The 15,863-nt window shown below is 36.7% G+C and overlaps 2 protein-coding genes across 2 annotated transcripts in view; both read right to left on the bottom strand.

The window, feature by feature from the left end:
• LOC140171766 (F-box/LRR-repeat protein 4-like) overlaps positions 1-15,863 on the bottom strand; it is a 238,554-nt gene that overhangs the window by 2,140 nt on the left and 220,551 nt on the right. The gene's annotated exons all lie outside the window — the stretch shown is intronic.
• Positions 1-15,863, bottom strand: part of LOC140171762 (proprotein convertase subtilisin/kexin type 6-like) — a 73,021-nt gene that overhangs the window by 22,971 nt on the left and 34,187 nt on the right. The window contains exons 11-12 of the mRNA XM_072195082.1: positions 14,793-15,100; positions 13,418-13,676 (exon numbers count right to left, since the gene is read on the bottom strand). Coding sequence (XP_072051183.1) covers positions 13,418-13,676; positions 14,793-15,100 — 567 coding nt within the window. The remainder of the gene's footprint in view (positions 1-13,417; positions 13,677-14,792; positions 15,101-15,863) is intronic.

Below are 15,863 nucleotides of genomic sequence, written 5' to 3'. Positions count from 1 at the left end.
GAGGTCATTCAAAATATTAAGTAAATAATACTTTACAAGAATCATTGCAAGAATCAATTTTCAGATTCTTTTTGAATTTGAGCTTTTGTAATGCTCATCAAATGCTGGCTAAAGTATTTCCTTCTCAACATAGCACAAGTGTGATGTGCCCTGAGTAATTTGATGTTATTTAATTATTTAACTTTGTTTACAAGCTGAAAGTATTTCATGAGATGGGAAACCCCCTTGTACGTGCAAGATAATGGTGTGGAAAGTCGTTTTGGAATTCCCCCAAATTATTGTAAACAAAGTCAGAGCTATGTTTGGAACTTGGAAAGCCCCAGTTCATTATTGCACCATCAGGAAAACCCCCCAGGAAGTGATGTAATGTGAAAGGTGAATGTGTATAATTAATATTGGGAAATCCCAAGATTGCAGCAATGTTGTGAAAATGTGATTGAAGTAATGGTTGATTAATAGATGATGGGATTTTTTGCATGAGTACTGATATAAAAAGCTGGAGGCTTTTGTTGGGACTTTACAGAATGCCATGGGAGATTGAGATATTCCACATGTGTGTGATGGTCTTCGTGCTTCAAAAAGAAGTACATTTTAACCAGTTTATATAGCCAATAATTGAGCTAATTTTAATACAGCAACGAAGAAGACAGCGAGCACACAAAAGTGCTCTTCCTCATCAAAGGATTAAAAGTTCTTCTGTCAAATTGCTGGAGTTTGCTGGGTTTGTGAAGGCCACGCATCTGTCAAAAACAGCGGAGCTGTGTTAAAGAAACCTGTTCCCTGGGAAAAGAGAGAATGGTGAAAGAAACACCATTTTTGGAGAAAGCAGTGCAAGGAGACATATTTGTGGAGAAAGCAGCGCAAGGAGATATATTTGTGGAGATAGCAGCAAAGGAGATTGGAGGAAGCATCATCATTTTCGTATGAGGATTTTATACATAAGGATTTATAAATGCAAGTGTACTATGGACTTCGCTGATTTTCGCAGGACAAGCGAATAAGGATATATTACATCAGTCGTCCAGAACATTGCAAGAACTCTAGGATCACCAACAAGAAGACAGCTGGTTAAGTACTTGTAACCGGCACCAGAATGGTTGGTTTTAATAATAAGGTTAGGGTTTGAAATATTAGGATTTAAGGTTTATCATTATTTACCATGTTTATTATTTTGTTCATTTTGATTGTATCATTCTTAATTAATGCATGTAGGCTTTTGGTTTCATATCAAATTATATTTCTATCTGTTGTATGACTGTAATTAATCGATCATGATCATCATCAAGTTAAGTTATTTTCCATCGTAATCATTGTCTTTAAAACCATTTTAATAGATCATGGTTTATCTTTAATTTGAAAAGGTCATTTACCTCAATTGATCATGAACACGCTGCATCCTTTGATTCTCAAGTTTATGAGTTCATCAAATGTTTTATGTCTTCATTATTTATTGTCTTCCATTCATAGAAGTTTTAAATACACTTTAGCAATTTCAAGTTATTGTTATCCTAAAAACTTAAGTGTGGTGTAAATTATTGCCACTTATCTTTTAGCTTAAGATGGTTGGTGATCTACTTATGAATTATTCATGAGAAAGTTTTATCTCTTTATCAGGTTATGTATTGTTAAGATTTGTATTAAGTAAATGCTTAGTTAAGGTTATTATTTATGCTGTTGTAGAGATGGTACTTAAGTTGGTTTTCAAGTGTTTTTCCTATATGAACTTGTCTTAGATAATTTTACCTCACTTCCATCCGAGCATTCAACTGATTAACATCAAATATTCCATCTTAGCTTCCAACTGGTCAACATCAACTCAATCTTCATCATATTTATTAAATATATTTATATTGCATCCATCTTCATTGGTTCTACATATTATTATATTAAAGCCGGAGCATAACAGCGTATATATCTTCAAGTCTTCCATCTGCGTCTTCAACGTGGGGCTAAAAATTGGCGATAACTATCTTCAACAAATTGGATCAGGGCACCCACGACCCTTGGACTACATCATGATAACTGATATTGTCTCGCGGCTTGAAGCCTTGGAAGCTGAAGTGAACTATCTTTGTCATCTCTATCACCTTAGACAGCGTTCATCTCCATCATATCTTGCACACCAAATATCCGGACATGTTAAATGGTTCAACGTTAAGAATGGGTATGGCTTCATCACCCGCGATGACACTGAGGAAGATGTATTTGTACATTGGCGTGGAATCACCAGGAACAATCCAGCAAAAGTTCAAGCGAGTGTAGGCGACGGTGAAGCGGTTGTATTTGACATCGTGCTTGTTCCAGGACGCACTCCCGAAGCCATTCACGTCACCGGCCCTGGAGGCACATGCGTTATTGGAAGTAGCTATGCCATGGACAGACCCTGCTTCAACCATAGTGCCCAGCATCAATCTACATGTATTATGCAAACTGATCCAACTGATGAAAGTCATGCAATTGAGCCTGAATGTGAAGATAGTAACTCTGACTCTGAACCTGATCTTGCTGATAGTCATGATGATATGTTTGAATACAATTCTGATGACTTCCCGTGTGACACTAGTGATCAAACATCTGAACACTCTGCACCTGATAACTTGCCGCCAGCTGATGATATTGTTCCCTTAGTTGACATTCCTGCTGAAGATCCATCATCTGAACCATCTGAATCTGATAGTAACTCTGAACTGAATTACACATCAGCTGCAGCTACTCTTGATAATCACCTGGTTAGTGAACATGATAAACTTGCTATGTCTGAAGCTTGGGAGAAATTGAGTAATTTACAAACTGATGATTGTTGTGACCAGTTACTGGACAGAAAGTTTAATTTTCTTATACTGTGTCAACTGGAAGATATTTCCCGTCGTGTTCCATCCCAAGATATCTTGAAAGTATTATTATGTTTATGCCAACACCTTCTGGACATTGACCACCATGGACATCTTCGTGATATAATACCACCATTTGTGACAGTACTTAGGAAGTACCATGTTTTTATTTCCTGTGGATATGTAGCCATCAACTCTCACCCCTCATATCGCAGCTTATATTCTGATGATTCTGCCGTCCTTACATCATATTCGGACTCAGAAATTGCAAATGCAACTAGTACACATGCAAGTAAAATACTGTTGAACTTTCAAGGTAACAACCTAGAACAATATGGACATTTGCTGGATGAATTATGTCACCTATTTTACATTAGCAAGGAACAAGAATTCATCACCACTACATTATACAACTGTTATCGAAGATGGAAGATTTATTATCAGCGAGCAGCACAGCAACAAAAGTAAACTGACTTTTGAAAAACACTTCAAATGACATTATCATACAACATTTAAATTTCAAATTATTGTGCGATCTACATATTTTTGTCATCTGAATAATATCATTCAAAGACTGTACTGACTCTATCAAAATATTACATGTATAATGAAGTGTATGTTGCTAAAGCATCAAAGTTAAAACATTATTTTCATCATGTTTTAAAGTGTCATAATTATATACATTGTAAATGTCGAGGACGCCATTTCCTCGCAGCAGAGTTGAAAGTAGCTGTCACTCCCATCTCAGTAACTTTATATTATGTTTGTCAGATAATGGTTCTTAATGCTTCATTTCATGATTAAGTTTGTTGTCTTCTTTGGGTACAACTTAAATTCTTAAATCATTATTTTAGAAATGTTAATCATGTTTATAGTTTTGCAAAGAGTAGGTTTGAAGACGTGCACTTATTCAAACTTAGTTCCTCTTTCAAATTAAGAGTTGCGGTTCTCTTTTGTGATTCTACATGTATTATTTTGCTCATAATAATCTGAGTATGTCATGGCATTTTATTAATCATGTTATTGCTTTGAGTTTAAAGGCATTGTTTACTTAATTATTTTATTTTACTCCATGTTTTATGTAGGCCAAAGGAGTTAAGTTGAGCAAACTGCTCATATCCAATTTCTCTTCAGAACAGAGTTTTTGATATTCTCCTGTTATCTTACATGTTTATTGATTTTCATTATGCAAACTGATGTTTTATTAATTGATTTGAACAGGTTTTCAAATTAAACCTATTGTTGTGGTATTTTGTGTTTTGGCATATTTTAGATCATTACCAAAATTGATCCAATTTGCATGCAATTGTCAATCCAAAATTATCATCAAATCATCTGAACATTTGTATTTGGCATCAGTTATTTAAACAAAGGTATTTTTCATTTCCATCATGATACCATCTTGAGTAATTTGCCAATTTATCTCGTAATTTACTTTTCTTTAAACATGCCATTTGATGTGAGCTAAGTTATGAACCTTAACATTGCGTTCTATTATTATGGTTTGCTAGGATTGTTTGAAGAAGTTGCATTTTAAGGACCTATTTGGTTCACTCTTTTGTGTGAGTAGTGTAGGTTTTACAAATTAAACCTATATTTTATTAATTATGTTTCTGGCATGAGGATCACAGGAAAAGATGATCTTAATTAGCGCAACATGTCATCACATTTTTCCAAATAGCTACTCACCAAATGTTTTATTATTTTATGATATCATGTCTCATTCATCATCATGATATTGACATTGTTTCATTGTCAGGAATAGTAATGATTTGTTAATTATGTATCCTCCATCTTAAGTTCATTAAGTTCGTAATTATCTTGTCATCTTATAATTTGCTTGTTTTCCATCGTATTCATGCAAAGTTATTCACTCGTTTATTTTTGATCTGTGTCATTTTCACATGACTAAATTAAAAGTAGAATCTCAAAAATGTATTCTACATGTCATTGATGTAGGCCTTTATTTCCTTCCAAATTAGTCTTGTTTATAGTCATTGCGTTCATTACATTGAAGTTTTGTATCTTCCAGAGTGTTAATTGTTTTATCATGAAAAGTTTCTTTTGATTTGTAAGTCAGATTTGGATGTGGTCATGAAAGTCATAAAAGTTGAAGTGTGGTTATTGATTCTTTTGTATTGTTTGGTATTTACAGCAAAGTGTATCTTTTGGATTTCACACCAAATTAGCAGGTCATAAATGCACTTTAATTTGTAAAGAGATAGTTACATCACTTAAGTATGTACATGTATTTGATCATTATGTTTTTGTTGAAATTTGCAACATTCTTCATATTATCATCTTCCAAATTTCATTTAAAATGCCGAGACGTCATTTTCTCTGCAGCAGGGGTGAATGTAACCGGCACCAGAATGGTTGGTTTTAATAATAAGGTTAGGGTTTGAAATATTAGGATTTAAGGTTTATCATTATTTACCATGTTTATTATTTTGTTCATTTTGATTGTATCATTCTTAATTAATGCATGTAGGCTTTTGGTTTCATATCAAATTATATTTCTATCTGTTGTATGACTGTAATTAATCGATCATGATCATCATCAAGTTAAGTTATTTTCCATCGTAATCATTGTCTTTAAAACCATTTTTAATAGATCATGGTTTATCTTTAATTTGAAAAGGTCATTTACCTCAATTGATCATGAACACGCTGCATCCTTTGATTCTCAAGTTTATGAGTTCATCAAATGTTTTATGTCTTCATTGTTTATTGTCTTCCATTCATAGAAGTTTTAAATACACTTTAGCAATTTCAAGTTATTGTTATCCTAAAAACTTAAGTGTGGTGTAAATTATTGCCACTTATCTTTTAGCTTAAGATGGTTGGTGATCTACTTATGAATTATTCATGAGAAAGTTTTATCTCTTTATCAGGTTATGTATTGTTAAGATTTGTATTAAGTAAATGCTTAGTTAAGGTTATTATTTATGCTGTTGTAGAGATGGTACTTAAGTTGGTTTTCAAGTGTTTTTCCTATATGAACTTGTCTTAGATAATTTTACCTCACTTCCATCCGAGCATTCAACTGATTAACATCAAATATTCCATCTTAGCTTCCAACTGGTCAACATCAACTCAATCTTCATCATATTTATTAAATATATTTATATTGCATCCATCTTCATTGGTTCTACATATTATTATATTAAAGCCGGAGCATAACAGCGTATATATCTTCAAGTCTTCCATCTGTGTGTCTATTTATTTTGTGTAACGGTATTGGACATTTATTATCGCCCGAGTAAGCCCCTGGATCCAGAAGTTGAACAAAAAGGAAATCACCCTAAAAATCTCTACTGTTACATACTGATATAGTAAAACTGATTGTGTGATTTTATTGTAATTGTTGTTAAATATGTACCAAGCATACTTTGTTTTCAATTAAAGACTTAGATTATGTTAGCTTAATCAAACAGTGTATTCGTGTTGTGCATTCGTGTGAGTTCGGGTAAAAGGTGATTTTGGCCTTGAGTCAAGTGGGACTCGTAACAAAATTGGGGGCTCGTCCGGGAAAATACACTGTAAAAAAGTTAACATTAATTTACTGAGTCTTAAAAGTGAAAGTACAGTATGGCAGAGTTTAAAGCAGAAGAGTTTCTTGAAACTATAGATTGGGAGAAATTTGATAAGTTGAAGAAGCCTGATTTATTAGCATTTGCCATACATTATGACTTGAAAGTTAAGCAAGCTACAAGAAAGCAAATAATCAAAAATGCCTTGATTGATGTTTTGGTCGGGAGGACATTTTGATGAATCCTATTTGGAAGAGAAACTTGAAGTAGAAATTGGTGGTGACTCAGCATTTAAGTTGAAAGAGTTGGAAATTCAGTTAGAATTGAGGAAAATGGAAATGGACCAAAAGAAAATGGAAATGGATCAAAAAGAAAAACTGGAAATTATCAAGTTAGAGAATGAAAAACAAGAAAGAAAAGAAAGATTAGATATGGAAAATAAAGAGAAACAAGAACGGCTAGACATTGAAAAACAAAAACTAGCAATGGAAGAAAAAGCACGCGAAGAAAAGATGGCGCTTGAGCACCACAAATTAGAAACAGAAGAAAAGGAAAAAGTAGCAAAATTGGAACTTGAAAAACAAAAATTGGATATGGAAGAAAAGGAAAAACTAGCTAAGATTCAAATGGAAGCACATTTGAAAGAAAAAGAAATTGAGTTTGAACAAGAGAAGTTAGCAAAATTAGGTGACAAATACTCATCAAGTTTCTCCTCAAAGTCAAAGTCAGGGTTTGATGTTACAAAGTATGTAAAGCTTGTGCCTAAATTCAAAGAGAAAGAAGTTGTCGAGTACTTTCAACATTTTGAAAAGGTAGCTACAAATTTGAAATGGCCTCCAGAGCATTGGACCCTACTGTTACAAAGTAGTTTTGTGGGGAAGGCCAGGGAAACTTACTCAGCTCTACCAATAGAGAAGTGTAATGATTATGAAGAAGTCAAACAGGCAGTTCTCAAGGCATATGAACTGGTGCCTGACGCATACAGACAAAAGTTCAGAGATTCAAGAAAGCAAGCAGATCAAACCCATGTAGAATTTGCTAGAGTAAAAGAACAAATGTTTGACAGATGGCTTGGGTCAAAAGAAGTCAAAGATGATTTCGCCAACTTAAGCAATTAGTTCTTATAGAAGAGTTCAAGAAATGTGTCACGTTGACATAAAAACTCATTTGGATGAAAGCGCTAGCAAAATTAAGACGCTAAGCTAAGCGGCGACAATGGCGGACGACTATGGCTTAACTCACAAATTGAATGGGAGTAAATTTAGTCATAACAGAAGTTATTCAAACAGGTTCAGCCATAATCAACCTAGAGCAAATCAGGGTGGCACACAAGAAGGAAACCTCCGTCTAATTCACAGCATAGTGCTGGTGGTAGAGGGACCCCAGGAGTTCAGGTAACAGAGCAAAATTTGGGACTGAATTTAAAGCCAAAGTAACTTGTACTCATTGTAAGAGACCAGGGCATACGATGACCCAGTGTTATTTCTTAAAAGGCAGACAAGGCGCACAAAAACAGCAGCAAACTGCTAGTAATACTGTAGGATGTGCAGTGTCACTTGTGTCAAAGAAACAAGTCAGTCAAATCAAGAAACAAGAATTCCCACAAAAGGGAAGTGAGACAGACAAGGTGTGTGAAGAATTTGAACCATTTGTGTTAGAGGGAGTGGTATCACTTGGTGATAATGGTAGTCCAAAGCCCATTAAGATTGTGCGAGATACGTGTTGTGCACGGTCTATGATTCTGGAAGGAACTTTGCCCTTTAATGAGGATAGTTCAGCAGGTAATGCTTTGATCCAGGGTATTGGGATGGAAATAATTAGTGTACCTCTCCACAAAATTAACTTGACATCTGACTTGGTTTCTGGTCCTGTAACCATAGGAGTTAGACATGAATTGCCAGTCAAGGGAGTGTCCATGTTGCTAGGAAATGATCTGGCAGGGGGGGAAGGTTTTCCTGACCCAATAGTCACTGAATAAGCCCTGTATACAGGATGATAATAGTGAGGAAGAGGAGATATTTCATGCATGTGCAGTGACACGGGCAATGAGTAAGAAGGCCTCATTACAAACAATTGAGGACAACCAAATTGATGACTTAGGCTACAATTTGGAAGACACATTTGTGTCAAAGTTGAATGAGAAAGAAGATCAACTTCCTTCTCCTGGGGATAAAAATACCCCTAAAAATGACACAGCCTCTGAGCATGAACAAATTGGGGAAACCATGAGAGACCCATTAAGTCATGACAAGCTGATTCTGGAGCAACAAAATGACCCAGAACTCAAAGAGATCAATCAAAGGGCATTGACCCTAGAAGAAGCAGAACAAAATTCTGTCTGTTTTTACAAACAAGATGGTGTGCTAATGAGAAAGTGGCGCCCACCTGATGTGCCTGCCGATGAAGAGTGGAAGGTAGTGCACCAAATTGTGGTACCAAAAGTCTACCACACTGAAGTTATTAACATAGCACATGATAGTCCCATGGCAGGGCATTTGGGTGTTAAGAAAACTCATGAAAGAATTCTGAGACATTTCTGGTGGCCCACTCTCAGAAAAGATGTTTCTGAATATTGCAAAACATGTCACATATGCCAAGTAGTAGGGAAGCCAAATCAGAAAATACCTCCTGCTCCATTAAAGCCAATTCCAGCCTTTGATGAACCATTTAGTAGGGTTATTATTGATTGTGTAGGCCCCCTACCAAAGACTAAGTCAGGTAATCAATACCTTCTGACAATTATGTGCTTGGCGTCAACACGCTTTCCTGAAGCCATACCATTGAGAAATATTAAAGCAGTGACCATAGTGAAAGCTTTAACCAAGTTCTTCACATTTGTGGGGCTCCCCAAGTCCATACAGTCAGACCAAGGATCAAACTTTACTTCTGGAGTATTTCAGCAGGTCATGTATCAATTAGGTATAGAACAGTATACCTCAAGTGCTTATCATTCAGAATCACAAGGTGCACTAGAAAGGTTCCACCAAACATTGAAAAACATGATCAGGACATACTGTTTGGAATTTCAGAGGGACTGGGATGAGGGAGTACACTTGTTGTTGTTTGCTGCTAGGGAAGCTGTTCAGGAAACTTTGGGATTTAGTCCTTTTGAGTTAGTGTTTGGACACACAGTGCGCGGGCCCTTAAAGTTGTTGAAAGAAAAGTGGCTCAATGAGAAATCAGATATCAATTTATTGGATTATGTCTCCAATTTTAAGCATAGGCTTAACAGAGCAACTGATATCGCCAAGGAAAACTTGAAACAGGGTCAGGCCAAAATGAAACAATGAATACGATAAACATGCCAAGAGAGAGAGTGTTCAAACCAGGTGACAAAGTTCTAGTACTGTTTCCAATTCCAGGACACCCATTGCAAGCCAGATATCATGGCCCATGTGAGGTAGAGTCAAAAGTGGGTGAAGTAGATTATATTATCAAGACTCCTGGTAGACGCAAGAGCAGGCAGTTATGCCACATAAATATGCTCAAAGAGTATGTTGAAAGAAGTGACAGTGGCATTCCAAAACCTGTGTGTACAGTAAAACATGCTGATAATGTAGACAAACATGCCGATGTAGACAAAATCGCCAATGTAGACAAGAGTAAAGATGACAATTCTGATGTCACATTTGACCAGGATAAAGAGCTGGAGCACAAAGAGTATAATGTAAAATTGAACAATTCTGATGTGCTCACTAATTTGGACTCAAAGTTAGGTCATCTTTCTCAAGATCAACAAAGTCAAATTGCAAATTTGATTCACAAATTTGACAATATATTTCCTGATCGCCAAGTAGAACAAATGCTGCATTTCATGATGTAGATGTTGGTGATACAAAACCAATCAAGCAGCATCCTTATAGAGTCAATCCATTGAAAATGGAACATCTCAAAAATGAGATCAATTATATGCTAGACAATGATATCATAGAACCAAGTAGTAGTGAATGGAGTTCACCGTGTATACTTGTTCCCAAGCCTGATGGTTCATACCGATTGGTCGCAGACATGAGAGCTGCAAATGTTCATTCAAAGACAGACTCGTACCCAATTCCAAGAATTGATGACTGCATTGACAAAATTGGGAATGCAAAATTTGTTAGCAAATTTGATCTTTTGAAAGGGTACTGGCAGGTTCCGCTCACAGACCGTGCCAAAGAGATTTCTGCTTTTTGTACACCATTTGGTCTTTACCAATACAAAGTTATGCCATTCGGGTTGAAAAACGCCCCAGCAACATTTCAGAGAATGGTGAACCACATTGTGGCAGACATAGAGGGATGTGAAGCGTATGTAGATGATTTGATAGTTTACAGTCAAACTTGGGAACAACACATGGAACAACTCCATCAATTGTTTCAGAAGCTGTCTGAAGTACAGTTGACAGTCAACCTGGTAAAAAGTGAGTTTTGCCAAGGTCAAGGTCAAGGTCAGGTGAAACCTATCAAAGCCAAAGTTGAAGCAATAGAGCAATACCCCACACCTGTAAACAAGAAGGCACTCATGAGATTTCTAGGAATGGTTGGCTATTATAGAAAGTTCTGTCCAAACTTTTCAGAGATAGCAAGTCCTTTGACTGATTTGTTGAAGAAAGATGCAAAATTCATTTGGTCAGAACAGTGTGAAAATGCTTTTCACAAAGTCAAATCGATACTCATGAGTTCACCAGTGCTTACTGCACCTGATTTTCAGAAGCAGTTCAAGTTGACTGTTGATGCCAGTGACATAGGCTGTGGAGGTGTTGTGATGCAAGAGGGTGAAGATCAAATAGATCACCCCATTTGTTACTTTTCAAGGAAATTCAACAAGCACCAGAGAAATTACTCCACAATTGAGGAGTGTCTAGCATTGCTATTGGCATTGCTACATTTTGATGTGTATTTGGGTACCACAGTATACCCTGTGCTTGTTTTCACAGATCACAATCCCTCACCTTCATCAACAGGATGAAGAACAAAAACCAAAGACTGGTGAGGTGGAGTTTGACCTTGCAAGAGTACAATCTGGACATAAAACATATTAAGGGAAAAGACAATGTAATGGCTGATGCCCTGTCCAGAATTGCATAAAAAGGGCTGATAAACAAAAATTTCCTTTAAAAGGGAAGTTGTGTGTGACAAGTAGTCACTGTGTATGATGAGTTAAATACTCAAAGTTGATAATATGTTGAAGTTGATGTAAAAGAAGAAAGCATTTAAGAAAGTTTTCATTACATTCGAACTTTCTTCTTTTAAGGGGGAGGGTGTGATGTGCCCTGAGTAATTTGATGTAATTTAATTATTTAACTTTGTTTACAAGCTGAAAGTATTTCATGAGATGGGAAACCCCTTATGCGTGCAAGATAATGGTGTGGAAAGTCGTTTTGGAATTCCCCAAATTATTGTAAACAAAGTCAGAGCTATGTTTGGAACTTGGAAAGCCCCAGTTCATTATTGCACCATCAGGAAAACCCCCCAGGAAGTGATGTAATGTGAAAGGTGAATGTGTATAATTAATATTGGGAAATCCCAAGATTGCAGCAATGTTGTGAAAATGTGATTGAAGTAATGGTTGATTAATAGATGATGGGATTTTTTGCATGAGTACTGATATAAAAAGCTGGAGGCTTTTGTTGGGACTTTACAGAATGCCATGGGAGATTGAGATATTCCACATGTGTGTGATGGTCTTCGTGCTTCAAAAAAAGAAGTACATTTTAACCAGTTTATATAGCCAATAATTGAGCTAATTTTAATACAGCAACGAAGAAGACAGCGAGCACACAAAAGTGCTCTTCCTCATCAAAGGATTAAAAGTTCTTCTGTCAAATTGCTGGAGTTTGCTGGGTTTGTGAAGGCCACGCATCTGTCAAAAAACAGCGGAGCTGTGTTAAAGAAACCTGTTCCCTGGGAAAAGAGAGAATGGTGAAAGAAACACCATTTTTGGAGAAAGCAGTGCAAGGAGACATATTTGTGGAGAAAGCAGCGCAAGGAGATATATTTGTGGAGATAGCAGCGCAAAGGAGATTGGAGGAAGCATCATCATTTTCGTATGAGGATTTTATATGCAAGGATTTATAAATGCAAGTGTACTATGGACTTCGCTGATTTTCGCAGGACAAGCGAATAAGGATATATTACATCAGTCGTCCAGAACATTGCAAGAACTCTAGGATCACCAACAAGAAGACAGCTGGTTAAGTACTGATATAGTAAAACTGATTGTGTGATTTTATTGTAATTGTTGTTAAATATGTACCAAGCATACTTTGTTTTCAATTAAAGACTTAGATTATGTTAGCTAAAATCAAACAGTGTATTCGTGTTGTGCATTCGTGTGAGTTCGGGTAAAAGGTGATTTTGGCCTTGAGTCAAGTGGGACTCGTAACACAAGCAAGGAGACATGGGGTAAGAAAAAGTACATAATGTGTACGTCCATATCAAAACGATGCACTTGTCGGCTGTTACATGTGTCTCTTTCACATAATCTGCTAGGAATAAATACCAGACTCATCTCCGCAGTGGAGGTGACTTCAAATCATCCCCATAGTCACATGGCTAAGGAATGTTCTCTGTATCCCTAAACCATGTGACTTGGGATGATTTGAAGTGACCTCCACTGCGGAGATGAGTCTGGTATTTATCCCTGGCTATTATGAAATAAGACACATGTAGCAGCCGACAAGTGCATCGTTTTGATACGGATGTACACATATTCAAGTAACAAATAACAAAACTGCAAAAATTACAGAGGAGCCACATCTGCTCAATGGGCTATTCCATTTAAATTCCACACTACCCCTGTGGAAGATTTTGGAAATATCATCCAAAGGGGGCAGTATGTTTTTCAAATATAATCGGTCAGAGTTAATCATTTTGAAACCCATACTCCCTCTGTATTATGGCTTTAGCTATATCTTCCACAACTGGAATGAGTATTTCAAATGGAAGTTACCTAACTGTCTATTCTATTCAAAACTCATACTCCTTCTGTGGAAGACTTTAGCTAAATCTTCCACAGGGGCAGTGTGGATTTTAAATAGGATAGCTCAATGTTTTACTTATAATAACTTACTGTGTAATCCTATCTCTGAAGTGTTTACACTTGAAGCAATCATCTGCGTTGGGTCCGTCGCATCCCGTATCCCAGCATTCCTCGTGACAGTTGTCATCATCATAAGAATAGGATGAGTATGACGATTCCCATGTCCAATCAGATGTGTCCCATGAGTCCGAATCCTCATCCTGATCGTTTGACCGGGGTTTTCTTGAGCCGCTCACAGCTGGTGCGTTCTCAGTGCCATACAATATCAAGGTCCACTGAGTTATGTGACCTACATGATAAAAAATTCCAACCAATCTCCCCATTAATGTACATAGACCACTAAACAATAGGGGACTTAACTGTCAAATGCAATTCTAAGGTGTTTCTAGTCCGTTGCATAATGCGCCCGTATTTATTGGAAGTGTTTTCATACAAATAAGTACCCACACAAAATAAATACCCACACAAATCATACCTCCATAAGACCCTTCCATGGCTGTAGTACACTTATTAATCCTCAAATAACAAAATGATGAAATGATAATTGGTCAAAACATTTAAAATGTTTCAATTAGAGCAACAAGAATGTTCTTTCAAATGGCATTTTGGATTAAAAATATATAGCAGATGTTGATGCATAGTGTTCTCTTTGCAGGGCTATGATCTAGGTTAGTGAGAAAGTGTTGCCTGTGATAGTGATATAGTTTGATCAGCTCGTAATTGGCGGGTCTTACAACATCGCGGATTAATATCAATATATTTTATTTTGAGAATTCCCTTGTGACATCTCGCCAGAAGCATTACAAATAATGAATTGAAGTTCTATACGTTGTCTACTTTATATAACACACACAATATAGACCAGACAGGTCAACTATATTACTCTTAGCGTGGGTCTACTTTTTGGCGTAGTGGTAAAAGCCTAACAATTCCCACCGATTACGAGCTGATCAGACTATAGGTGATTTTTTTTAATGATGTAACAAGGAGGACTATAACAAAGAGACTCTTGTACAAGAAATACACACATCTGATCAGCTATATATGTCAATCATAACCAAGTCTCCTTCTTACTCAAATAGGCAATGTTATGTGAAGAAACAAATTTGTGACACTATACAATTTTAATTCCTTTATGAAATTAGAGGGGGAAAATTAAAATTTATTGTTCCTAAATTTGATCCCTATCAGGTTGTTCCTTCATGTAATTTTACACGAAATTAGGGTTAGGGTTAGGGTTAGAGTTAGGGTTAGTTTAGGGTTAGGATTAGGGTTAGGATTAGGGTTAGGGTTAGGATTAGGGTTATGATTAGGATTAGGCTTAGGGTTAGGATTAGGGTTAGAGTTAGGATTAGATTACACGAAATAATTACATGAAGGATCGACCCACTATCAGTAAACTTACCTGAATTTGAAGGAAGTCCAGTATTCTCCACTTCCAGGATCCATGTACCACTTGTCTCTTCACCCCAGTAGTGTGTACTCATGAATGGCCATTCACTGAACCTACCCGACCTTTGATCCCCTCGTCTCGGTTGCAGAATTGTTGACTCTGTTTGACGTGGGGATGTGAGGCGCAATTTGAGGGCACCCCGCTGGCTGTAATCAAGTGTTATCTTGGCTTGAACATGTTCCAAGTATCCCACTTGGTCACTGGTGCCTTCACAGGCTGTGGTGTTGATGGTCAGGCGAGTAGTAGACCCGTCAAGAGTTCTGTGAAAGGAAAAGAAGAGTGCTTTCATTGCATTTTAACCCCATGAGAACTACCTGCCGATTGGCCAAAATGAATATTATGTCCAATTTTGAACCAATCAAGGAGGGTATTAATAAGATCATCTGCAAATGTCCCCTCGTCTCTGTCATCAGTTTGGATTCGCAAGAGAGGAGACAACACAATGAACAGAGACAAGGGGACATTCTTTCTATGCCACATCTTTGATCCTCTGCTCAAGACCAACGTTGGAGACAGGAGTACTTCCGGTAAAACAATAACATCCGTCCGGGATTCCCACTCCAAGCAGTTGGATCAATAACAACATCAATCGCTTTGAGAAAGCCAGAAGGTTTTTGGCGAAACTGTCAGCAGAAAAACGTAAGTTTTTTCTTTGGTCTTGGCAAAGAACTTTTATTAGCTATTTAATCAACAGACCTGATCTCTAACAGTTGGTGCACACCATGGAAAAATAATCAGTAAAGAGATTCATTTGGTAGAATTGTTGAGATCATAAACTAATACTTTTGTTAGCCAAATCCAAGGAAATACTGCTCACATGGAACAATAATGTTTAAAACCTATGTGATAGTATATAGTTTGGCATTTACAATGGTGACAAACACAACTGCAAAAATGTTGAGGAGAACAAAACCCTTTATATGAGCCGAAAATTGCTGTGGAGAACCAAAAAAGTGTAAAGAACAGAAAATGCAATATCTGTCGTAATAGAATAATAATCACAATAAATGTTGGACTACATAC

The sequence above is a fragment of the Amphiura filiformis genome, chromosome 15 (genome assembly GCF_039555335.1).
Source record: "Amphiura filiformis chromosome 15, Afil_fr2py, whole genome shotgun sequence".
NCBI lineage: Eukaryota > Metazoa > Echinodermata > Ophiuroidea > Amphilepidida > Amphiuridae > Amphiura > Amphiura filiformis.
The sequence above is the reverse complement of the archived record's forward strand: the minus strand, read 5'-3'. Positions and strand labels throughout refer to the sequence as shown.